General features: G+C 47.8%; 1 protein-coding gene across 1 annotated transcript in view; it reads left to right on the top strand.

The window, feature by feature from the left end:
* Positions 1-26584, top strand: part of ANO7 (anoctamin 7) — a 221107-nt gene that overhangs the window by 128123 nt on the left and 66400 nt on the right. Inside the window, exons 6-9 of the mRNA XM_078640414.1 lie at positions 7806-7863; positions 9723-9833; positions 10612-10777; positions 25652-25742. Of these exons, the coding sequence (XP_078496540.1) occupies positions 7806-7863; positions 9723-9833; positions 10612-10777; positions 25652-25742 (426 nt within the window). The remainder of the gene's footprint in view (positions 1-7805; positions 7864-9722; positions 9834-10611; positions 10778-25651; positions 25743-26584) is intronic.

Below are 26584 nucleotides of genomic sequence, written 5' to 3'. Positions count from 1 at the left end.
AACACATCCTGTACATTTCTGAACTTTTGGAATTCAACATCATTGGCAAGGGGCTGGGTATTTCTCCTCCAAGAGTGCACTGTATTGAGTTCTTTGATCATGGTCATGCCTTTGTTAGCATTAGTTTCAGCGATTATTTGTTCCTCAAACAGAGCGCCCGGTGTGCTGGATCTCACAGAAAAGTTGAGTTATGCTTCAGCTGTCCTTGAGGTCGAACTGTGACGAGATAGCAGCACTCGAGAAAAGTATTCTTTCTGGTTTTGATCCTTACCTGGTTTTTGCTCAATCTCATAGTTGTACTCTTGTAGTCTTGAACCCCCACCTCTCGATGCAAGGGAGCAATCCTAACCTTCTCGTTTTCATAAATTATAAGCAGTGCCTGGCTAATGGTGATGATGGTGAATCGTTTTCCATAGACGAATACATGACAATTTTCGCAGGCCCACATCACAGCCAGATTTTCTTTCTCTGGCTGAGAGAAGACCTGTACTGTTTCAGACAGTCTTCAACTGGCATAGGCCACAATGCGTCTCTGAGCATTCGGGTGGCCATTGTGTTTTACAAGGATGACCCCTAGCCCGACCAGGCTCTCATCAACCATTATTTTTGTATGTACCATGAAAATGGTCGCATTCTGGAGACCACTGATGCTGTACATTTCGCTTTGTCAAGTCTCAATGGGGCACTCACTGTAGCAAAGCTGCAAATGTACCTTGAGCAATAACTGGCCATGCCTAGAAAGGATCACAGTATGGTAATATCTTGGGGAGGGCATGTGGATGACAGTGCTTGCACCTTGTCTAGGTTATGAATCATTCCCCCATCAGGTAATATGTGCCCCAAAAATGTTAGTTTGGTTTTGTGAAACTCACACTTTGCGGTGTTAAAAGTGAGAACTGCATCAGCAAGTTACTGTCTCACTTGTGTGAGGGCTTTGCCATGTTCTTCTTGCATTCTCCCAAAAACCAGTATGTCATCACTGAAAGTAGGTGTAACAGGCTGTATTATTCAGCGAGTGATGTCCTGAAATATCTCTGCAGTCGAAGATACTCAAAAACTCATTCTCTTATATCTGAACAAACTAACATGAGTCAAAAAGGCAGTAAGTACCTGCAGTTCCTTTCCAGCTCAAGTTGATGGTATCCTTTATTCAAGTCAAGATGTGAAAACACTTGGGCTATGTTTAACTGCATAATCATGTCCGCTATGTTTGGACTAGGGTGTCTCTCCCTCTTGATGGCTTAGTTTGCCTGGTGTACGCAAATGCACACCGTTCTGCTACTGCCCTTCTTTGGCACTACTACTATGGGCAAAACCCATGGCATGGGGCCTGTGCAGCGTTCAATGATATCATGTTTTAGGAGTGCTTCTAACTTTCTCTACAGCTTCTTGTAGATGAAAAGCAACTCTGCGGTGTCTTTGAGCAACAGGGCAAATTTCTTCATTGATGTGATGCTGTAGTTTCATTTTCTTGAGATTTCCTAGGCCATGGAAAAACAACGGAATTGGCACATGATCTCAAACTGAGTACAGAGGCTGTAGTTGAGGGATATCAATCCCATATCAGCAGCAGTGTCAAAACTGAGCAAACAGGCACTCGATGATGTCCCTTGTAGAACATGAATGGAGGCTCACACTGATGTCTTTTTGTGCTGCATTGTCGTAGTGAATGACCTTTGGCTTTGAAATGGCTCAGAAGTGACCCAAGTATACGTCTTTTCACTTGACGGAGTGAGGCGAGGCACAGGGATAGGCTTTTAAAATTTTCCTCTGGCATAATGATAATCAGCGCACTAATGTCTAGTTGTTGGGTAATCGTTTACTTTCAATATGAATTTAGAACAGTGCCCAAATAGATTTTGTCGCTGTATTTGGTAATTTGCCTTTGAATTGTGGCTTTCCTTACAGGCAGCTAACCCCACATGTGCACGCCGCCCTTTTGTACGATGAGCTTGACAACGATTGGTTTTGCCTGGTTTCCATTTGTCGTAGCTGATGTTGTTTTTTTGTTATTTTGTGGGCCTGGCGAGAATGCTTCTGAAATGTTCTCATGTCCATCTTTTATTTCCATCATGTCACATTTGATTTTTCTTTAGCTTGGTACACAGTTATGAAAAATTCTTTTTTCCACAAAATATGCAGACCTGCCTGATGGCTGGACATTCACCTTCATTTGGAAATGAAAATCCACTTTGGAAGCATAGCTTTGATGTCTTCAAAGTCGTCCACTTGCGTGCAGCTTGCTTTTGCTTGCTTTTCGAAGCCAAGGCAGATTCATTGTGGACTGTTCCTGCTTCCATGTCAGCAGGTTCTCAGCCTGCTCGTTCTTTTGCTCTCGCAGCCATCAGCATTTTCTCCAAGATGTAGGCTTCTCTCAACATGTGCTTTCTAAACAAATCTAAAAGGCAGCCATCAATGATTCTGAGGTTCATGGCTTCTTTGTAGGTAAAATCACAGAACTGGCAATGTTTAATGAGTATATCAAGTCTTTCATCACATGTGTCCATTGTTTCACCAACCTGTTGTAGTCCTTGGTTGAAGATATACCTTTCATAATAGACATTCGGCATTGGGTTGAACTTGGCCTTACCTTCAAGTACAATTTTGCATCGGACTGTGAAACTTTCTTTAGCACTTCTTTCACTCCATTGCCTGCACGTTTTTTTAAAGTATTTGATGATCTTCTTTTCATCTTCTTCTTCAAGTGCATTGATGAAGTCATCAAATGTTTGGATCCATGCAGCCCACCTGGCCCCAATGTTCTGCTTCTTAGAAGAATCAAAGGGCGGTGGTGGCTTCAGGAACACATCTGCATTGTATGTTGTGCTCTCTTTTTCTTCCATTGAGAGCACGTACTGTTCAGACAGCTTTCGCCGTTCCCGGAGGCTCCCTGCAACTTCTGCAAGCACAACCCTTGTGCTTGAACTTGGATCCCCATGCCCGATCTGAAGTCGTAGAATGCTTCCCGTGTCTTTGGCGGTGAGTAAATTCTCTGTATCTCGTACCTGGTTGTCGCTGTCGTAATCTTTCTGGTTCGCTTGAGTAATTGCTCCGTATTCGGAGTGTTTCCGTCAACCTCTATACCAGCAGTTTTGGTAGGCGTTTTGAAAGTGCTCCTCTGCAGGGCTTTCACTTTCTTCTTTGGAATTGTATGTGCTGGACCAGGAATTTGACTCCACATGTACCAGTTGCAGATTGCTTTGCATCAATTTGAGGCTCATGTGGTACACACAAGCAGTTTGCCGTACCATTGGAAACTCTCAGGAAGAGCTGCCTTGTTTTCTTCGGGTATTGTAACCCCCTACTCATCACCAGATGTAGCATCTTCCCCAGCCCTGGAGAAAGCGAATGAAGTACACCACACGGGAGCTACAGTATAACACTACTTTATTCCTCCTGCATATACTCTCACACTGCAAATTACATCATACTTCACATTACATACTTCTTCTTCAAAGTCTGCCCAGAACCACGAGGGCCCCAGTGAGCATGACATAAATATGCTGCAGTGGCAACAATGAACTGCCAATATACCCACTATGCACAAAGAGCCTGTGTAATGCCAATCAGTACTCACTCGCCTCTGACACTGTGTCAGGCCCTTGGAGTTTAATATAACTCACCTTATGGCCCCTGCTGTACTCTATCTGATATCTGATCATGTATGGGCTCCATGTTACAAGCACAGGGTTGAGAGTATTGCGGTAAGTAGTGGCGCCTCCAATTACAACGTATGTATAAGTCAGAACAAAATATTCAACGGTGCTACAGATGAGAGGATAACCCAGAACCTCCAAACTAGACCGAAGTCTATAACACTTTGTACAGATGACCTGTGCACACGTAGGTTTCATTAACAGTGTAAATACTGTACGTATTACAAAAACAGCACAATCACAATAGTTGATTTGACGTGTTCCTTTCGTATAGTTTATTTGCTTGTCAGATGCCCAGCCAACACGTGTTTCCTCAAGGTGTAACCCAAGACTTCTTCAAAATGTATAATGTCAACAAGTTACACAATTGCAATAGTACCAAACAATGTCAAATAGTGGCAGACTGATGAACTGTGACACTAGTGCAAAATTCACCCATAGTGACAAACCAACACCACCAAGATAGTAGGTGTATAAAACAAAAAGTTTAAGTTTCTCCTCAGTAACCATAAGTGACACAATGTCTCTGTTTTTGTGCTTGCAAAGTACATTAAACACATGATGGTAAAAGGAGAAAAAGACAGCCAAAATAAAGCTGCAGCTTTATTTCGGCTGTCTTTTTCTCCTTTTACATATGGGAGTGCCCCGCTGACATGATTTTGCATAAATTCTGGCTGCTATGTAACTATAGGCATTTTCACCGGCGGAATAGGTCTGGTCTATTTGGAAATTTTAAAACGTAGCCCGCCTAGCCCGTTGTAACCCCTACGGAGCCCCCGAGGCAACGCTACCACTGTACTGTATGTATATATAAAAATTTGCTAATAAAAACTGTTGAATTAAACGGGTATTGCACTTGAAGAGTTTAGTGCTTGGTTTGGTATTTATCTAAGCGCATTGCAACATGGAATTGTTTGAAATTGGATTCTCTACTGGGAAGTGCTTAGTTAGTGACATTAGCTGCCCTGTATACAAGATAGGATGCTCGTGTTTTTCGTTAAAACACTTCTTGCTATTCTTCCAACAGTGCTCCGATTCTGGTACTTACCAGTTCATTACCGTCGTCTACTGACAGCACTAATTGATTTACGCCACAGCCGGGACAGAAGTAAAGCTGGCAGAGAGGTGAGCTTAGAAGCTAATCACTATCTCACCTATTTTCACCCTTTTAGGTCTCGCCTGGAATTAGCATCCGAAGGATGCGTCCGGGCTGGAGACTTATAGCTGCCGGTCTCGGGGGAATGAGGGACAAAAGGGTACCACGCGCTTCTCTGGAGCTGGATTTGACTGCGTGCACGCGCACCCACACTCACGCATGCGCACATCACAGCCACACGCATACACAGCCACACGCATACACAGGCACACACACCCCCCCCCGTCGCCGCCGCACCTACACACACACTAGCGCACCTACACGCACACACAGAGACCCCCCCACACACACACCAGCGCACCTACACGCACGCACACATACAAAGACCCGCCGCCGCCGCCATCGCACACATACACATACACACACACACACACACAAGCGCACCCCCCTCCCCCTAGAACTAAGCCCCACTTACCTCCATTCGGGACTTCTGTAGCCGGGGCTCTCCCTCGGGCATGGGAGTCCCGCTCTCAGGCACTCTGTGGGCGCGTGCGCGGGACTTCCAAAGACGGAAGTCCCGCCCAAAGGAACTGGCTCAAACGCGCATGCGCAGTGACCAGACGCTAGCAAAATCATTTTTCTATTAGGCATTGGCATCTTTTTGCTTTACCTCCTCCACTTGTAAACTCGAGCTCAGTCAGGGATTGTTGAGCATTCCTCATTTTGTTTTTGTGATGATCGTCATGTATTTACATTTTATTTTTTTATTTTAATGACGATTTTCCATGTATTTACATTCAGTTTTCTTTTTAAAAGGCACTTTTTAACCAATGCTGAGACTCGGACCTTATTCCCGTGGTCTGAAGTCAGAAACTCTCGAGGTTACGCCACAAGCTCTCCCATTGATTTTTTTGGGGTTGACCAGCTCTGGCAAGGAGCGATGAGCTCCGAAATGCATCGGGCTTTTATTGCTGCTTTCGAAATAAATAACACACTGAAGGAATTGAGCCGTGGCTTGTCTTTCTATGTGGGAAACAAGGAGACTGTGGAAAAAATATATGGAATAATACACACATATGCTGATTTATTTCCCTTTCTCCTTCTTGTAACACTCTTAACAAGCAGACTCAAGTCTCACACATGGTTAACAAAAGGAAAGGAAAGGAAAAAAGAATGCATCTGAGTGAGTCTGCTGGCGCAACCACATAAAGTCACAAAGCAAATGAGACTCCGTGAACACAGAAAAATTAAACGTACTTAACAAAATCAGCAAGATGCAGTGTGTTTATTTTGTTATGATATGTGACTTGAGGCTGCAAGGCTGACAGGTCTTCTCTGACTGATGTAAAACTGCCCAGTCCTGTCTTGCAGATGCGCGGGGGAGGGGTACATTTTCTCGTTTATACTCCATTTCAATAATCCCTTCACAGTTTTGCTAGCTTCAAAAGAGACTATTAATCTCCCGCGAGTGATACCGCATGCCTCTGACTCTTTTCAACATTGCTATTTTTTTTTGTTTTCATAGAAGAGCTTATTGCAATCTAGTAAAAGTGTGAGGGGCCAAAGAAACAAAAAGCCTGAAATGCTCAGGAGTAATTGAAATTAGGTCAGAATAAATGTGCAGCTACAGATTAAGACGCTCCTTTAGACTCCAATTAAAACAAGCCTTTGCAATGCAATAGGTCTCGCATTGACACAAGTCTGAGCTGAGCTATTGACATTGTAAATAACAATGCCTTTTATTTATGTTTTTAAAAAGAAAACAAAAATAAAAGGCATTGTTATTTGCAATGTCAATAGCTCAAACTCGCGTCAATGCGAGACCTATTGCATTGCAAATGCTTGTTGATTTAGCTACCCTGATACGTCATTTACTGGAGTTCGTTTTCCTGTTTCCTTTTCCCTTTGCAGAAACTTTGCATTTCTAGCCATCTGTCCAATAGGTAAGATGAGCGTCTATCGGCTTAGTTATGCTGCGGTTTTTATTCTTCACTTCTCACTATTCTATTTTCTGTGCACTTTAGGGTTTATTTGGTAGCTTTTTCCTGTTTGATTAGGCCCTATTTCATGCAGTAGTATTGTGTGGTTGAGATGTTGGCACACTACACAATCACAGTATTATAAGATGCAGATACGTGTGGATAAGTAAAGAATATACCATCATGTGTTTAATGTGCTTTGCAAGCACAAAGACAGAGACATTGCGTCACTTATGGTTGCTGAGGAGAAACTTAACCTTTTTGTTTTATACACCTACTATCTTGTTGGTTTGTCACTATGGGTGAATTTTGCACTACTGTCACAGTTCATCAGTCTGCCACTATTTGACATCGTTTGGTACTATTGCAATTGTGTAACTTGTTGACATTATACATTTTTATAGCCCTGAAGAAGTCTTGGGTTACACCCTGACGAAACACGTGTTGGCTGGGCATCTGACAAGAAAATAAACTATACGAAAGGAGCACGTCAAATCAACTATTGTTATTGTGCTGTTTTTGTAATACATACAGTATTTACACTGTTAATGAAACCTACGTGTGCACAGGTCCTCTGTACAACATGTAGGGGCTTCATGTCAGGCAAAAGAAGATCCCTGGAACCATGATCCATCACTCCCACGCTTGCCACTCTGAGAAACAACTAGAACCAACTATGTTTTGCAGGGAAGGCCACTCAAAATGATAAACTTAAACAGGCAGGTCTTTTTAGACCAATGCATTTCACTGGACAATAAAAGAGAGAGAAGCATGTGTTTAGTAAATGATTCCTGGTTACACCTTTTTTTATGACCCCCCTGAATAACTATCGAATTTGTCAGTATGATCAATATTGGAATGTGTTATGGTCTTATAAATAAATCTAAACACATTTATGCAAAAAAGAGCTACATTTTGGGGCCAAGTGTATTTAAATAAATATATTGTACTTCTTTCTATTACACAGTTTGCAGTTTGGTTGACCGTCCACAAACTAAGTCTGTGTTTTTTGTTTCAGTGAAATGGCCAGTTGCAATTCTATACCTTTCCTTTTTTATATGTGGTTCTTTACAGGTTCCTGGGAAGTGATGATCACAGCTCCTATTTCACAAACACCCAGAGACATCGAATCGTAAGTCTACCTGTGATCCATATTTACCAGTGGGTTATTTGCAAGACACCTGAATGCCTTGGGGACCAGGGAAGGGACTTCAATTTGGTTAGGGGCCTCATAGTGAGAGACTCCTCTGAGAGGGAGAACAGGGCACTCATGCTGGGAGACGCCCAATAAAAGAAGAGGGAAGCCTTCATGGCACAATACTTCTCTGCGAAGGAGAGGGGACTTCTTGGAAATGAGGTGGTACCCCACATTTTTCACCTTTTACTGAACCCTAAATTTTTGCTAGCTTTAGACCTCTGTGCATTTTACTACTGTTAACCAGTGGTAAAGTGCCTGTGCTCCCTCGTTCAACAATTAGTAAATTCAACAAATATGAGTCGCTAGTATACAGTAAATTTCCCTGGGACTGTAAGTTAATGTCACTAGTGGACTGCAGCACCTATTGTGCCATCCACAACAGTGACTGTGTAAAATGTAGCTACAGGCCTTCCATTGTAGCCAGACTGTGGCAGTTTAAACACTGCAATTTGACCTATCAAATTAAACTTGTTTGACTGGTCAAAACCTACCACTTAAATATTAGTAAATCACCCACAAGGTAGGGTTCATGTTACTTAAAAGTGGGACATGAAGAAATCTAATGTGAGCATGCCCTTACAGTGATTAGCACCCAAAAGCTATTTTCCCTGTGGCACGCCTTTGTGTCCTATGTAGAAAACCAGTGTACAGATAGAAATTCCTAATACTGTATCTCGAGAATGAGACTCGCTATTTTCAATAGTTATTAAAACTCCAGAGATGGATTTTAAATAAATAGTAAGAAAAGCTAACTGTTGCAAAGTTACTTTTTTACTGCCCGAAGTTCCTGGAGGCTAATGTACATTTCTTCTCAAACTTCACCCAACCACATAGGTGTGAAATGCCTCCCAGGAAGTAAACAATAGGCTGACCTAACTGGGCACAGTCTCCTCTGAACCTCCCAGAACATGTAGAATAAGGGATGTGAGCAACATGACAGTGTCAAATATTGCTTGAAAGCCAAATTCTTATTGATAGGTCTGCTGGGTTTACATATTACACTTTGGGGCGCACGTGAAAGAAAGGAAAACAGGATGCCAAAACAATTGCTGTGTATCCACGGTCTTCTTTCTGAAGACCTACTTTGTTCTACTAGACTTCTGTGTCTGGGTTTTACGTATAACACAGGGGCACCAGCTGAGAGGCAGCAATAAAAATTTCACAGTAAGATATAGAAGTTTTCTCTAGTGAAAGGTTTGACTTGCCATAAAGTAGCACAGAGGGTTATTAATGTGCCTGCTGAAAAGAACTAATTTGTGTTTTATGGGGATAGCTTAGTGAATAAGCAAAGCCAGCCTTTACCAGTGTTTTAAAACAAAAGAAATGTATTTGAGAGAGAGTCAATGGAGAGATAAGGGGCACTTTTGCCGGGTGGTAGTGAGGGAACCTGAAGAGGAGGTCATATGGGGGTGCCAAAAAAGATTATCGCCACCAGCGCTAAAGCCAGCCCTGGAAAGAGCGTAACACAAAATGATAAGGCGACGGGCACAAAGACTCCCACCTCTCCCTGATATTTATTCATATGCCTTAGGTTGAATGGGGTCCACTGAAGAGTGCCCCTGCGCCACAGAGCCTGCAGGGGCGTGTGTTCCACCCCTGTGGAAGTGCGATCACACTATCTGTGGATTGCTGCCTGATATTCTTGCTCACATGCTTCTCTCTCTCTCTCTCTCTCTCTCTCTCTCTCTCTCTCTCTCTCTCTCTCTCTCTCGCTCTCTCGCTCTCTCTCTCTCTCTCCTCTTTGCCCTCTGGCCTTCCCCCTCTCCTCTATGGCATCTGCCCTCCATTCACAGGTGTATGAGATCCTTGCCAGGACTCTTTATGGCAAGCGGAAGCATGCCGAGATTGGGATTGACCGGCTTCTGAACGAGGGCGTCTACGCTGCTGCTTTTCCGCTGCATGAGGTATGGTGTCACCTTAGGACGTGCCAACCCGGAAGCAAGGGTGAGGCCAAGTGAAGTTAGGATCCGTCTTGAGGAATTCCTGGGATAGATACTTCCTTACTTCATTAGCAACAGTTCTTGATTATTCACTACTGTGAACTCCTAAATGTAATTAATATTTCCTGTTGACCATCAAGGTGTGCATCTTCCTTGCCCATAGGCCTTGTCTCAGCCGCGTCTATTGTCTCAGTCAGAAAGGTCTCTCCAGCAGTACTTGGATCTTTCCAGGCACCTCCTTTACCGGCGCATGTTTGTTTCAAGATATATTGAATACTTCAGAAGGTTTTTCTTATTTAATTCCCTGGTCTTTGGCTCATTCCTACACTTAATTTGTGAAGAACATGCCTGCAGGCGTTCAACATCCTATTTAGGTGCTTCTTCATGTTGAATACCTGGGTTGCCGAATAGCAAGATTGCCTAGTCTTGATTCCAACTCATACCTCTTACTTTGTGTCTCTTTATATAAGTCTGGCAAGTCTTCAAGGTCGGTTCTCATGTCTGGTGTGTCCTTTTGTCTCCATTTTCCTATCTTACTCTTCATCCTTCTAAGTAAGTTTGAGACCCCTAAAATGAGTGCTGTGACCATCAAATTGGACCACAAACTGAGCACTGGTTTCTTCAGCAGTAAAATCCCCTGTCATCCCGCATTCTACCCCATGTATTTGCTTCTTTTCAGCATTGTGTGTTTGTTTTCTTCTGCGTGTTTCTTTCATTTGTGCTTATGTTTCTCTGCTCAAAGGGCCCAAGTGAGATGCCAGAGTACGAAGTGGCAGTGGAGAAGCTGAACCCGCGGCAAATTCTCCATCACTACTGGGCTCGCTGGGGCTGTTGGTACAAGTACCAGCCACTTGACCATATTCGAGAGTACTTCGGGGAAAAAATTGCCATTTACTTTGCGTGGCTAGGTGAGTGGGACTTTTGACACATTACTGCTCCTTCATGGACTTAATACCAAATGCTGTCAGAAATGATCTTCTGAGCACTTGATTGTGTTCACCTCACTTTGCTTTGTTTCTGCTTGGGCGACTAGGGACATTTTCAAACACCTACTTCCTTTACGACATTTCATTTTCTAGCATTTTAGATGGTTTACTGGACACTTTAGTTCTCTGTCAGAGCTTCATGATTTGTAGACGTCATTTTTGCTATATTTTGACCTAGACACAGGACGGCCCGTAGAGGCTCAGAGGTATCCAACAGTGCAACTAGTTGAGACTCCACCTCTAAATGATGGATGGAAAACATAGTTGGATGGAGCTGGACTTTTACTGGTTTACAGTCGGGTTCCTGCTCCAATAAATTCTAAATGACCCGGGGAGGGTCCGCTTAAACATGGCCCATTAAATTGAGACCCCTTAGCAGGCACCTGTTTGCCAGGGATCTCAATTATAAGTGGTGCGATGTTTATCATACCGGGCACCTTCTAATTACCAGGTACGATAGAGATTGCGGCCTTCTTTAAATGTCGATATATCAAACTGTACAATTTAACAAGGGACAAAAGCTCGATATTTACTGGGAAATGCAGATTTTAGTGCCTTTCCTTGTAAATATCGTCTGGTCCTTGTAAATATTTACAGAAATCTATCTTATATTCCATAAAAGTCAGAATAGCTGATAATTATCACATTGGAAAAATTCAGAGCACGTCAGAATTTATTGGGTGTGATAATATCACGCCTGAGAGGGGTCACTCTTTATTAGATGGTTAGTGACTTGAACATAACCCTTACTTTATAGGTGTATTGTAGTCGGTGAAGGAGAAGGGTTTGGATGTCCATGGCTTAATCATGAAGCACCAGGTGAAAGGGAGATTCTTATCCAATTAGACACCAAGATTTAGGACATTTGTGGCTGGTTTGGTTCATGGGGCAAGGAAAGAGGGCAAAAGATGATTCTTCGAAAGGAAGGAAGCTATCTGCAACAACTTCTTCATTTATTCACTCTGAACATGCCTGAGGCAGATTTGAAACCTAGTGGCCAATGCCAGGGGCTGCCAAAGCCAGGAATGACCTACCCTCCACCTATGAACATCGCCTTCACTGGCGGAATTCAGAAGGGGACTCAAGACCTGGCTTTTTGACTGAGACCAGCAAGACCTCAGTGCCCAGATACCCTCAGGGTGTTATATTCCATATAGGTACCATACTGTAGGCCCCGGTAGCTTCATTATCCTTCACCTATATTCTTCCCTACATTACACTTGTCACAGTTTACCGGGTCTGACCTATTACCTAGATACTACAATGCAGTCAGAACGCCAGTCAAAAAACGTTATTCGATTCCAGATGCAGAAATGCACGTTTTTTAATGACTAGATTCCGTTTATGCACACTGCACTTTCTTGTGGCTTTTCCAAAACAGGTGGGGTGGTGTGAGAGGCTACCCCCTGTCCTTGTAACAACACAGCCCAACAAAATACTATGCACCTTATGCTATTTTGCACATTATATAAAGACCCCAGGGCGCGTTTTCTTGAACCAATTTTAAACTAAAATTGTTTCCGCTCCCATAGAGAGGGTTTTAATTATTTACATTCCTTAGCAAATGTTTCCATTTGTAGCTCTGTGCTTAGTTTTATAAAAATTGTTTTTATAATAAGGAAACGATATGCAATGTAAAAGTACGTAATTGGGTGTTTTATTGTCTGCGTAAGATATCATTTATGCTTTTTTTGTAAATATTGTCTTATTTTATGATTGTATGTCTTCCCCCAGGGCTCTTCCCTAAGCCCTACCCTTTTTAATGCCTACATGGAACCCCTAGACAGGATAGTCCATCCCTTTGGTGTGCGTATTGTCACCTACGCGGACGATACCCAACTAGTGGTCTCTCTAGACCACTCTGAGGGATCGTCCAACACCCTAGGCCCCTGTCTAGAGGCTGTTGCCAGGTGGATGCAATCTTCTTATTGGAAGCTCAACGGGGAGAAGACCGACATCATCCTATTGGGCAATTCTCCCCCGTCTGCCCTCACATCCATCTGGCCACCATGTTTGGGCTTGCCCCCTGTCCCCAAGTCCCAGATAAAGAGCCTTGGGATCTGGCTCCACAAAGCACTCGATTTCTCGGTCCAAGCCACCAAAACTGCCGCCACTTGCTTCGGGCTAATGAGGATGCTCCGCAAGGTGCTTCCTCTGCTCCCATTCCAGGCGAGGAGGGTCATGGTCCAGGCCTTGATTCTCTCCCGCCTAGATTACGGGAACGCTCTTTACATGGGAGCCCCGGCCTCCGTTATACAGAAGCTTCAAGTTACACAAAATAGCGCTGCCTGCCTACTCTACAACCTGCCCCGCTGGCAGTCAGCGAAGAAGGCCCTAAAGGAACTCCATTGGCTCCCAATGGCGTCAAGAGTGCAATTCAAGGCCATGTGCATTTTGCACAAGTCCTTTCATCGAGCAGGCCCCCCAATCCTTTATTCCATAGTCACTCCTTATGCTCCATCTCGCCCCCTTCGCTCTGGTACCCTCCAGTTGGCAACCTCCATCAAAGTCAACAGAGCTCGCTGGGGCGGCCGCTCTTTCTCCCATTCTGCGGCCAGACTTTGGAATTCCCTCCCTCTCCCAATCCGAGGAAACAGCAATTATATGTCCTTTAGGAAAGCTCTGAAAACGCACTTGTTTGCCAAAACCTGCTGAACTACCCTGAGCTCGCGTTAAGCAATCAGTCACAAGCGCTGCGCGGCCTCCGGGTAGTTACGCGCTATACAAGTGCAATTTTTCATTTCATTTCATTTCATTTCCTTGTGAACTTTTATTGTTCATCTAGAATCAAATAAAGGTTTCTGACTGACATTCAGAATGCGGGTTTTCCATAGTTCGAAATCTCATACATTATGCATGAGGAATCTTGGAAGCACAGCAGGACTACCATCTCCTGTGTAAAATCTATGTACAAAGTTCATGCCCAGTGTCATCCTTAGGCCGACACAGTAACACAGCAAGGTAGGACGCCTGGGGAGACCTACGGGTATATATACTTCACATCTTGCTAAGATAAGAAAGAGGAGACCGAGACTTCCCAGCCGACACACTGACCAGAGACGCTGAGGTTCCTGCATGCAGACACTCCAGCTTGCAGTGGTCTAAAACATCCCTTGCGGGGTGTCCAACTCAGGACCAGGACGGGTTCCCACAGTCTCTCACTTCAAGTAATGGGATTGACTAAATCCTAGAGGGATTCTTGGCTTAACACCTACATACATGCTAGGTACACTTAGGTTCATCTAGTTAGGGAACAATAGGAGTAGTACGCTTCTGTTTATCATGTGTTTTATATACTTGTATGTATACATGATTATTGTAAGATGGTAGAGCTATACCATCCATTTACGTTTTATAGTACTGCTAATCATTTATATCTTTTACTGCTTATTGGTTGTTGTAGCTCATCTATTTTACATCAGAATAACAACTGTTCAATAAATTCTTATTGAAAACGCCCAGCCTGTCTAATCTGTGTATTTCTCTGAGACAGACTAAGTAAGCACAAGAGACTGAGCAAAAGGTAGTATATTGTTTCCACGGTCCTGAGGGATCTGGGTTGTCATGTACGATGGTTGTCATGAACTATTCTCTCCTTGTTAAAGGGAGATTCTAGTGGCACTGTGAGCTAGTTGGTACAAAAGGCCAACATACCCGGTAGGGGCGATCAGAGTTCATCTGACACCATTCCTACAGTGTATGTTATCTAAAAGCGCAGATCCGGTATACTTTTTATAGGAACTACATGACAAGGGGTGAAAAGCAGGGCTTACTAAATAAAAAAAAATAGAGGTGCACCATAGTGTCATCATAATGCATAGGAAAGGCAAAACTAAGGAATTTGATGAGTTTGGAAAGTGCCTCTTTTACATGTCAAATAGGTACGTGAGAAGAGCTGAACCCTAGGGAACACCACAACTTAGTGGATAGGAGAATTTGGTGAAAGGCCGTAGGGAGAGTTTTTGACTGCATCCACAAATGAAGCATGTGATACACTTCAGAGCGGGATTCTCAGTGTAAATGCCCTGAGCTCTCATTTTTTTTAATTTAAATTTGTTTTATTGTTGCATCAAAGTAAACAGATACAGTAAAAATTATCAGCCGACTTGGCCTCAACATTCAGCCATGCGTGCAACATTTTTTCGGTTTATATAACTGGTGCAAATATACAATTCCTCGATCAAACCGTGCTGGTCGTATAGCCATGTCTATTGGTCGGGAGACAGTGAACCCGCATAGCCAAGATAACAGTGGACGATAACATGTATGTAAGTCCGGTCTCAAAGGCGTTGGATCGGGGCCTGTACTGTCTGTGAACGGTGCTACCAGAGAACAGGGGGGAACAAAACCGTGGGAGGGAAGCGTGTGGGCGCTAGCAAGGTCAAATTAGGGGGATACTAGTGACGGGCGTCTGGGGGGGGGGGGACCCAGTGGGTCAATCAGCCTGCGTGCCAGAGGGGCGAGCAGGTAGTCAGGAGCGTGTTCGGGGGGGGGGGGGGAGACATCAGGCAGATGCTATCGGTCATCACAGACTGGGAGGGGAGGGGAAGGGGTAGGTGGTTCACTCACAGTCGAGGACTGTCGAAAGCTGTGGAGGAGCATGGCCCATTCCATGGATATGGGAAATTTACACGCACCCCTGGCTTCTTCCTCTCTGAGAGCGTCCTCTTCCGCCGCCGCCCATTTACTGACCGCCCCCGTCCAGGCTGCTATAGGGGGACCCTCCGGGGATCGCCAGCGCATGGTGATGCATCTGTTCGCTAACAGGAGCGCTAAGGACACAAAGCGTCTATGCACTGGAACCCGCTTAGGGACATGAAAGATGCCTAGTGCGCTAGACTCCCAGGTGGATAACGTGGTGAGGCCTGTCAGTTCCGACAAGGTGTCACGTACCGCCCGCCAAAAGGAATGGAGGTCGGGGCAGCTCCAAAACATATGGCGAAAATCTGCAGCAGGGGCGCAGCATCTGGGGCATAGGAATGACGTGGAGGGATAGAATTTCTGTAAGCGCGCTGGGGTGAGGTACGCCCTGTGTAGGATATAGTATTGGATATTCTTGAAGCGGGCGTTCCTAGAGACGCGTTTGGGGGCCTCCAGCGCCTTAGTCCACTCAGAGTCATGCAGCGCGCGGCCTATGTCCTCCTCCCATGTAGTGCGCAAGGTCGTCAGGGGAGCGTGTGAGAGTTCTCGGATGGATTTGTACAACCAGGTGACCAAATGACGTCCCACCCCCATACGTAGGATAGTGTGTATGACTGGATGCGTGTCTGGCTCGCCCGTACGAAGGTCGAAATGGGGTCGGAATCCATCAATCAGCTGTCGATATCTGAGGAATTGGCCCGGGGGGAGCCCATATTCAGCGGTCAGACGGTCAAGTGTTTTTAGCTGGCCTTCCTCAAAGAGCGACTCCAGATCCGTGATGCCACAGAGCGACCATCCGGCGAAGAACGGAGCCGTGAAGTAGGAGTCTTGCCTGGGGCTGCCTATCAGTGGTAAGAGCGGAGAGTACGGAGGTCTAGTGGGGGACATTCGGTGGATCCGCATCATGCACCGGCGCGCTATCGCCACTTGGAGAGGGTACGTGCGCCGTGGCTTGGTGCCCGGGAGTAGTAGACGGGTGAGTTCCGGGGTCGCGATTCTACCGGTCGAGGTGACAGTTTCCTGAGGGTAACGGTCCGCCGTCCAGTACGACAGCCACTGGAGCTGCGCTGCAAGGAAGTATGACTCGAAGGATGGAGCTCCGAGCCCTCCCAGCGTCGTGGGAAGTTGGAGGGTTTGCAGGGCGACCCGGTGTCGGCCCTCGCCCCAGATAAGGGTCCCTAGGAGGGAGTCAACGTCACGGAAAAAGGATCTGGGCGGCACCACTGGCAAATTCGTGAAGTGGTATAGGAGCCGGGGGAGCATTATCATTTTAGCCAGTGCAATCCGACCTATCGGGGCTAGTGGGAGTTTATTCCAGAAGGCAACCGCCGGGCGCAGGCTGGCAAGTGCTTTGCAGTGATTCCCCGCGAAGAGGTCCGCTGGGGAATGATACATGCGGACACCAAGGTATCGGGGGGCTTCCGTGGACCACGAGAGTTTATGCGTTCCGAGCTCGACTTCCCGGGGGGGCAGGCTCGGGTGCAAGGGGTAGATCGTGGATTTGTCCCAGTTCACCTGTAGTCCGGAGGCATTCGCGAATTCCTCCAGTGTCGCCCCAATAGCGGTCAGGTCCGTTTCAATGTCTCGGACGTATATGAGGAGATCATCCGCGTACATGGAGACACTGTGTGTGCTGTCCGCTAGCGGGATGCCCCATTCCGCGCCCTCTAGGCGTAGTCTTACCACCAGCGGCTCGACCGCCAGTGCAAATAAAAGAGGCGACAGGGGGCACCCCTGCCGCGTGCCTCGCCGAACCTCGAACGCTGGTGATATACGTTTCCCGATGCGGACTCGCGTAGTCAAATCGGTATACAAGAGGCGCGTGTATGCTATAAGCGTCGGGCCAACATTAAGGCGTTGCAAGACCGAGAAGAGATAGGGCCAGGTGAGGGTATCAAATGCCTTCTCCAGGTCCATAATGAGACAGGCGGCGCGAGGAAATCTGCCACGCACCTGATCTTGTACATGGAAAACTCGGCGAAGGTTCTGGGAGGTGTTCCTTCCCGGAACAAAGCCGCATTGGTCGGGGTGGACCAGTGGGCGTATGACCTGTGCATAACGATCAGCTAGGATTTTCCCCAGAATTTTACAGTCGGCCGATAGGAGCGTGATGGGGCGGTACGAACCCATGTGGAGTGGATCTCTGTGGGGCTTAGGAAAGGTGACGATCACGGATTCCCGCAGTGACTGGGGCAATCTCCCCAGATGAAGGGACGCCCCGAACACCCGCGACAAATGGGGGACCACTAGGGGAGAGAATGTCGAGTAGTATTCCAGCGGGAAGCCGTCCAGTCCTGGCGCTTTATTCCGGGACATGGCACGAATCGCCTGGGTAATGTCAGGGGGTTTGATCTTGGTGTCGAGGGTGCGCTTATCTGCATCCGATTTTGTAGGTAGCGTCAGTGGGTTCAAAAAATTATCCACAGAAAATGGGGAACAGTGGGTCGGAGTCCCGTACACTTGTGTATAGTGTCGCTGGAACGCCAGGAGGATCTCGGCTTGTGAGCGCACCAGCACGCCGTCTGGATTGATAATATCCGTGATCGGCTTGATTACGGTATCTTGCCTTGCCATCCAAGCCAGGAGCGCGCCAGTTTTGTCTCTGTCCTTATGTACTCTAGAGGCATAAGCTCTAAAATTGTACTTTCGGAGGTCAGCGCAGGCCGTCTGATATTCCGTCTTAGCCTTGGCTGTGAGTATGGCGTGCTCCTCTGAGTCGTCAGGCTGCGTAGTGAGTGCGGCCAGAGACCGCTCTGAGGTCTGGAGCATCCGTTCCAAGGTGCGGCGAACCCCGACTACCTGTTTGATGCATTCGCCCCTTGCCACCACTTTAAAAGCGTCCCATTCCACCAGTACTGACGATGCCGTGTCTGTGTTGTGTGTAAAGTAGTCTTGGATGCTGGACTTGTGTGCGTCTCTGAACACTGGGTCCGTGAGGCAGTCTCTAGGGAGGCGCCAGGTGGGGACTGGCGGGCGCGGGGGGCGCCAGTTCAGCCGAATGATGTGGGCATCATGATCCGATAGGATCCGACCCAAGTAATCTGTAGATGCGATCTTAGGGAGGATCGGTGTAGAGCAAAGGAAATGGTCCAGGCGGACCCTGAGGTTATGGGGGATCGAGTGGAAGGAGTAAACGCGGGCCAGTGGGTGCAGGTGTCGCCATGCGTCGGTGAGTGCCCAGTGCGTGGTCCATGCCCTGAAGAGGTCTGCCTGTCGAGGGGCCGGGGAGTGCGTGGGGGGAGGATGCGAGCGATCCAGGGCGGGGTCTAGTGTACAGTTAAAGTCGCCTCCCAGTACCCATGGAACTGTAGTGAATTGGGCTAGAACGCCCGTGAGGTGGCCCCAGAATTTGTCCTGATCTGTGTTGGGGGCATATATGCTACCAAGGAGTATACCCTGGCCATCGAGCACCCCTTCTAAAAGTGCATACCGGCCCTCTCGATCTACCACCCGTCGAAGTTCCCGGAAGGGAGTGCCAGGCCTGACCCAAATTAAAGCGCCGCGCGCAAATGCTGAATAGTGTGTGGCACAGAGGATACCTCGCCATTTGACTTGTAAGCGGGTGAGTTCGGTGGTATTAATATGTGTCTCCTGTAGAAACGCAATATTGGCTGACATGCGCCTAATATATGAGTAAACCGAGTAGCGTTTGCTGGGTGTGTGTAGGCCTCGTACATTCAGTGTAAGGACATTAACGTCTGTGCATGAGACTGCCATACTTAGGGTGTCGTGAGTGGGAGAGGGAACCCCCTGCAGCCCCCGACGGCCGTCGGTGTGCATGTGACATACGTGTTCCTACGCGCCGAGCTTCCACAGTCATAGGGGAGGGACTAAGGGGAGTAACGATAAACAGAACTGTAGGTGGGAAACAGTCCCAATACTGGGGATATCTCACCGGGGGTGGCATATCCAAACTAGTGTCCCACTTGGGGAGAAATACAACGAATAACTGCGGGGGTGGCAGCGTGTGTCGCTGCTGGGCTTGTGCGCGGGTCAGGCTCTTGTAGGAGAAGCGTCTATCGCACGTTAGCGCTTACAAGCAAATGTCTAGGCTCCTAGACGTCGCGCAACACAACAGAACACCATGAGAAGGATATAACAGTAGGTAGTCCTTTCATCAGGAGGAGGTGCCAGATCAGCTGGCCAGGGTAGCTTCCAAGGCGTGTACCGCTACAAGGGGGGAGGAGATCGGTCCGATCCCCGACATTGTTCCATCACTGTCCCGGTCCTTCTCAGGGGTGAACAGGTGCGGTTGGCCTTCCAGGTCTGATGTCGTGGGCGACGTATGTAGGCCGGTCACCGCTTTCAAGGCGTCTCGTCGTTCTTGCATGATTTGTGCGAGGTCGGGTGAGCCCTTGGGGGGTGACTCCCGGTCTCTGGGGCGGCCCGATCGAGCACGGCTCGCACCTCGCCGTCTGGAACGCCGGAAGTCGTTATTGCGTGCTCTCTGGGGTCCAGGATTAGGGATGATTGGGCAGTGAAACTCAGTCCAATCCTGCGCTTCCTCCGCCGTATTGAAGAAGAGGGCTTTCCCTTTGTGCAGCACTTTCAGGCGGGCCAGGAACAGCAGGGAGTACTGAAGGTCGTTGGCGCGAAGGCGTCTCTTGACATCGAGGTAGGTGGAGCGCTGATGCTGTACTTCTCGGGCGTAGTCCGGGAACACCATAACATGCTGGTCCTCCACCTGTAGGGGACCCACTGTCCGGGCCGCACGGAGCACCGCGTCGCGGTCTCGGAAGTGCAAAAATTTAGCCAGCATGGGTCGTGGAGGGAGGCCTGGTTTAGGTGCTCGGGCCGGGACCCTGTGGGCTCTTTCAATGGAGAAGTACGCCATCCTGTCTGCCTCCGGCGTGAAAGATTTGGTCCAGGATTCCATGTACGTCAGAGGGTCCGAGTTCTCAATCCCTTCCGGTAGACCTAGGACGCGAATGTTACATCTCCTTGAGCGTCCTTCTAAGTCCACTGTACGTTCCTCGAGGGCCGCCACACGGTGTAGGACCTCCTTCAGTGCCGCTGTCTGTGATTTCACCGTAGGCTGTAGCTCGGTCACGATCCGTTCTCCCTCCTTCACTCTATCTGCCAACTTGCGGTGGTCGTCGCGGATTAGACTAATGCCCGTCGTCAGAGCTCCCAACCGCTCCCCCATCGATAGGCGGGATAACTCAATTGCCGCCAACACCTGATCTAACTTCGCCGACAGTGTAGGGTCGGTTTGCGACGCATGGGCCTGCGTCCAGGTCCTCGTTTGTGGCATCCTCTCGGGGGCCGTCTCGGGGACCGCCGTGCATTTTGCGGCACTCGTTTTCCCCGTGAGTGCTGACAGAAATGGGGGGGGGGGCCCCCGGCTCCTGTGTATATCGCGTTCAGCAGGCCGCCTCCCTTTGGTATGTTCAGACAGATAGGAGCCCAGCATAGGATGAGTACACAGTCTTTTGCGGTCCCGGGGGTGGTTACTGTCCTCCCATTGGGGGGCCCCACTGTTGGTCAGGACGCCCTTAGTAGCTTGCAGCCGCAGGGGGCGACTTTTCGGGTGCTAGGAGATGGGCAGCAGAAGGGCACTGCCACCACAGTCCAGAGGCCCCTCGGAGATTAGGCGCCCCCATTAGGGCCGGATCCAATGCTCCCTCCTCTCCGGCGTGCAGCTCCGCCCTCCAGGTAACTCCGGGGGCCAAGGAACAGACGACCCGGGCCCAGGGAAGGTCTCAGGCTGATGAGTGTCTACGGCGTGGCGTGCCACCGCCTCAGGGCCAGTAGAGCTCCGTGCCCCCAGTGTGGTTCTCACAGCAATCACGGTGCCACAACACCCATGGGCGCCATTATAGAGTCAGGCACCTGGGTCCACCAGGACACATGAGGATTTAGGCGTGTTCCAGCTCCCCCTCCCGAGCAGGGGACAATATGGACCGCGACTGGACCCCAGAGGGGGCAGGGGGGCCGCCGGATCACCAGCACCGCGGCTCGCGAGGGAAGGGGGAGGGGGGCGTACACCTACCGCCCTCAGGAGGGATCGTGGTCATTCGGAGGGTCTAGCGCCACACAGTTGGGATCTCCGTTGGTGCTCCGCGGTCCGCGGCGGTGAGCTGGAAAGATCAGGCTCCGGGACGCGAAGAGGCGCCGGCGCTATGGTACTGCGTTAGTGCGGCCGCCATCTTGAGTGTCGAGATGATGTAGACAATAGCACCGGACCAAAAGTCTGAGGTCCAGCTGCCACGCTCCCCACCGGGCACCGGAGCCGGCAACAGTCCTTTCCCGCGACGGTCGCCGCTTCAGGGACAGATTCTCAGAGGCGCTCCCGGTAGGCAAAGGGAGTCGCGCCCGCCATCTTGTGCGCTCGGCGCTCAGCTCCGGGCGCGGAGAGGGACGGATCGGTGGTTGTCGTCCGTCTGCAGTTCCCCAGACGAAGGCAAAAGACGCCTCACTGCAGGTGAGTCGTTTAGGAGTAGGTATTGGAAGGCTGAGGCTCCCGGCGATCATGGGAAATGGGCAAGATGCTAGCCCGATCGCGGACCCTCAGCAGGACACAGCCGCCATCGTGGCTTGCCAAGCCACGCCCCCATGCCCTGAGCTCTCATGGTGAGCATTTGAAGATCAATGGTATCAAATGCTGCTGATAGAACAAGAAGGCATAAAGAACAAATTGATGTACAGAATGCAGAAAAATGTCATACATTCACCCCAGTACAGAGATCTGGGCCTAAATCCATCTTTTTTAGCTGACCATGCCATTCCAGATGGACCCAGCCATATGCATATCAGTCTTGACCCTGCGCCCAATGGGAACAGTTCAGCCCGAACTGCCAGGCCAGGTCCTCCCTGTCCTGGAAACAAGCATCCTATGACCAGTTTTGGGCTTTCATCCCTCATCAGCCAGGATAGCTTGACTCCAGTGGCATGGAGAGCACGGGACCCACGTCTGGGCATACCCGTCCCACTCGGGGTGACAAATGCAAAATGAACAATTGATCGACAGAATGCAGAACAATGTCATACATTCACCCCAGTACAGAGATCTGGCCCTAAATCCATAGATTTTTGCTCACCATGCCATTCCAGTTTGGACCCAGCCATATGCAAATCAGTCTTGACCCTGTGCCCAATGGGAACAGTCTAGCCCGAACTGCCAGGCCAGGTCTATCCTGGACTGGAAACAGGCATCCTAGGATCAGTTTTGGGCGTTCAGCCCTCACCAGCCAGGATAGCTTGACTCCAGTGGCATGGAGAGCACGGGACCCACGTCTGGGCATACCCGTCCCACTCGGGTGATAAATGCAAAAAGAACAATTGATGGACAGAATGCAGAACAATGTCATACATTCACCCCAGTACAGAGATCTGGGCATAAATCCATTGTTTTTTTGGACACCACGCCATTCCAGTTTGGATCCAGCCATATACAAATCAGTCTAGACCCTGTGCCCAATGGGAACAGTCCAGCCAGAACTTGTTCACTGTGCACAGGGTCAAGACTGATTTGCATATGGCTGGGTCTAAACTGGGGTGGCATGGTGAGCAAAAGAACGATGGATTTAACCCAGGTCTTTTGACTGGGGGAGAATGTTTGCATTGTCAGCATTCCGTCCATCATTTGTCTGCTGCAACACGTTTCGCCCTAAGTGGGATGTGTATGGCCACACGTGGGTCCCTTGCTCACTGTGCCACTGGACTCAAGCTAGCCTTGCTGAAGAAGGGTGACATACCCTGAAACCGGTCCCAGGATGCTTGTTTCTGGTCCAGGGAGGACCTGGCTTGGCAGTTCGGTCTGGACTGTTCCCATAAGGCACTGGGTCAAGACTGATTTGCATATGGCTGGGTCTAAACTGGGGGTGGCATGGTGAGTAAAAGAACAATGGATTTAACCCAGATCTTTTGACTGGGGGAGAATGTTTGCATTGTCAGCATTCCGTCCATCATTTGTTTGCAAAAGAACAAGAAGGTTCAGGAGTATTAAGAAACAGCCTTTCTAGATATAATATACAAATGCAGCCATTTTGTCCTTAAACATCTGCTTAGCAGATTCTGAAATGCAAATTTGTTATCATACACATACTTTTCATTTAGGATAAATAAGCTCAGTTCTCCCAAACAAAAGCTCATCATGAACAAAGCACCATGTTAATTCTTAAATACCAAGATTTACAGTAAGTACATGTTTGGTCTCTAAACATCAGCTTTCCTCTGCTTCAATCACACATGGAAAGCTCCTGACTTTCAGGTCCATTTATCATAATTAACTTGCCTTCAGATCGAAGGGATTATAAATACAACCATTTTGTCAGGTACTACCAGATTTATGTAATGGATGCCCACAATACATCATGGATGGGATATAGTGCCAGGGACTGCATTATCCCATGGGTAGCCACAATTATTACATGAATGTTTTCAATATGCCAAGGACGAGAACCAGTATGCCAGGGTTACTGTTTTGCCAGGGAAAGGCACAGTTATGTCAATTATTACCAGAATACGTCATGCCAATGATGCCTATCACAAGGTCATTACTAACATGACGCAGTTATGACCAGAATGTCAACAATATATCAAGAATGGGCTCCGTCAAGGAAGGAATAGCTGCAAATCTGTCAAGGAGGATGTGATTTTGCTGTGGAAAACATGCATCAGATTGTCATAATCAGGGCACAAGTCGGGGGGTCAAAGCGGGTAGATAGCGTCTCCCCACTTCTTTCACAGGGTGGATGCCGTCCAGCTGAATTTGTCCCGGTGTAATATGCAAACACCTGGACACTTTCAGCAGCGCCTGCGCGTTGTTGCCTGCTTTCGATCACAACAACGTGCAGGCGGGAACGGGTTTCTCTTATTTCTGACTCCTGCTGGGCCCGTAACAAAGGCTGAGTCTCAGGGGTCATCAAGCCTCCTTTTGTTGGAGATTCCTGGCTGGCAGCAGTCAGGAGCCTCACACCTGATGCAAATGCTGCAGAGGGGAAATAAAGGCTCACACCTTGTTAGCACTTCACACATACTTAGGAGAGGCAGCTTTTCATCTTCGTTCAGGCTCTGTTTGGGAGATATGCATCAACGTCAGATGTGTTGATCTTTCCCAGTATTTGCACAAAGTAAATAGCATTTATATATGCTTCCTACCCTTGAGGAGGCGTTGTACTAATATAAATATCACTATTTCTTTTAAAGCACTATGGCTATAGAACGCTTAACGCTGACAAGAGGTAACATTGTTTTATGTGTAGCGTACAAAAGTGTGAATCGTCTGCCTAAATCATGAGGGTTTGAAAGTATACTCAAAATGTGTTCAAATGTACTCATGATACACCTGCTAAACATATATGTGAGGGCCTAAGATCTGATATCACTTCCTGTGATGTCACGTGCCGTGATATCATGCGCCGTGATGTCGCACGCTGCGATGCCACGCGCTGCGATGCCACTTCCATACTGATTAACTAGGTTAGCCCCCCGCTTCTTTTTTTAGGACTTGTGCCCTGGTCATAATCATGTCTAGAATCCCCTCAATGTGTCAAGAATTGCCCTCATTAGGCAACCGCTACTGGTATGCTAAGGATAGTCATACACTTGCCAACTTGAGAGCTTCTGCAGGGGTTTCCAGCTAATTTTGTGTCCACCACTATCTGCTCCTCACCGGGAGACCGAGTGAAAGGAGCTGATATTGTGTGACACACAATTGCACCGTGTGAGTTGGCAGATCTGTAGTCAAAATATGATAAGAGTGACCACAACATGCTGTGGGGGGCACCATTATCCTAGATCTACCATTATGCCAAGGATAGTCCCAAGAATGCCCCCAGTAGGCCAGTGATGGACTCCTTTATGTCAGGGATAACCACAGACATGTTGAGTGCCCCGAATATGCCTTTGAGCCATTATTTGAGGGACACCAATATGCCAGAGGTGACAAGAAATATGTTACAAATAACCACAGTTGTCAAGAATGAGCACCAATATATTAGAAATAGTCAGAGATCTAAGATTCCCACAATATGTAATTGGTGGACCAGTAGCATGCAAGGGAGAACCGGAAATGTGTCATGAATAACCACAATATGTCAAGGATGGTCTGCTATTAAAAAATGCATAGCCAGAATGCTGTTAAGAATGCCCATACAATTGTCTTTGCTCAGCCCTTCACTGCCTTTTCTTCTCTCCTCTACTCCAATACAGGTTTCTACACGGCCTGGTTGTTGCCAGCAGCTGCTGTGGGTAGTGTTGTTTTCATCTCTGGACTTGTGACCATGGGAAGCAACACCCCAGCGTAAGTCAATCTTACAGTCTGATTTTTGCAGAGCTCTACCTTTATCATACTTTGTGCACCTCCATATGTGTTTCGATCTGTATACACGACTCCTGGTGCTTCTGCGTGCCTCAGTTCGGTTTAGGTGTATCTGTGTGTTGGTCCATTCAGGGCCCTCTAAACAGCATTATCGGCCTGCGGGCAGAGCAGTGCACTGGCCCTGCCTAAAAAACCATTCACAGGAATAAAAATGTTTAATGGAAAATTTGTGTTAAATTCTGGTCTGCATGGGGCCCTTATGCTCCTGGCGCCCCTGAGCAACTGCCCAGCATGCCCATGCGTTAAGACGGCACTGGGTCCATTGCTGCAGCTGTGTTGACCAGGGTATGCATGAGTATGTCAGTGTGAGTCGCCTGTTTGTATGTATTACATACAATCTGGATATCCACTTATGTCAATCTGCATGAGTCCTCTAAATCTATGTTTGTGTGCATGGTTGGTCTGCACGCTTGGTTTTAGTACCTGTATGTTTCCTTTGTGTGCATGGGCTCACCTGTCTGCAAGGCATATCAGAGGGCATAACCCCAAAAGAATCTTCAGTTAGCCTAGGAAAAGGACGTACAACAATAACAGAGACGTTCTGCTAAAAAAGACTGGAAATTTCTCCTCTGGCAGAATGGCGCATAGGACAACTTTCGCCATGGTCGCCAACAGACTGAATACCTGGATACCAGCCATTAGTAATTGAATATCGATGAAGGGTACTCCCCATATGTACTTGAAAAGAAGCAAAAACATGAGAGATCAGCTAATTCGTACATGGCAAAAACTTTCTGAAAATGACAATAGCCATCTGGCAATGG

This window comes from Lissotriton helveticus, chromosome 5_1 (assembly GCF_964261635.1).
Source record: "Lissotriton helveticus chromosome 5_1, aLisHel1.1, whole genome shotgun sequence".
NCBI classification, from domain to species: domain Eukaryota; kingdom Metazoa; phylum Chordata; class Amphibia; order Caudata; family Salamandridae; genus Lissotriton; species Lissotriton helveticus.
The sequence above is the reverse complement of the archived record's forward strand: the minus strand, read 5'-3'. Positions and strand labels throughout refer to the sequence as shown.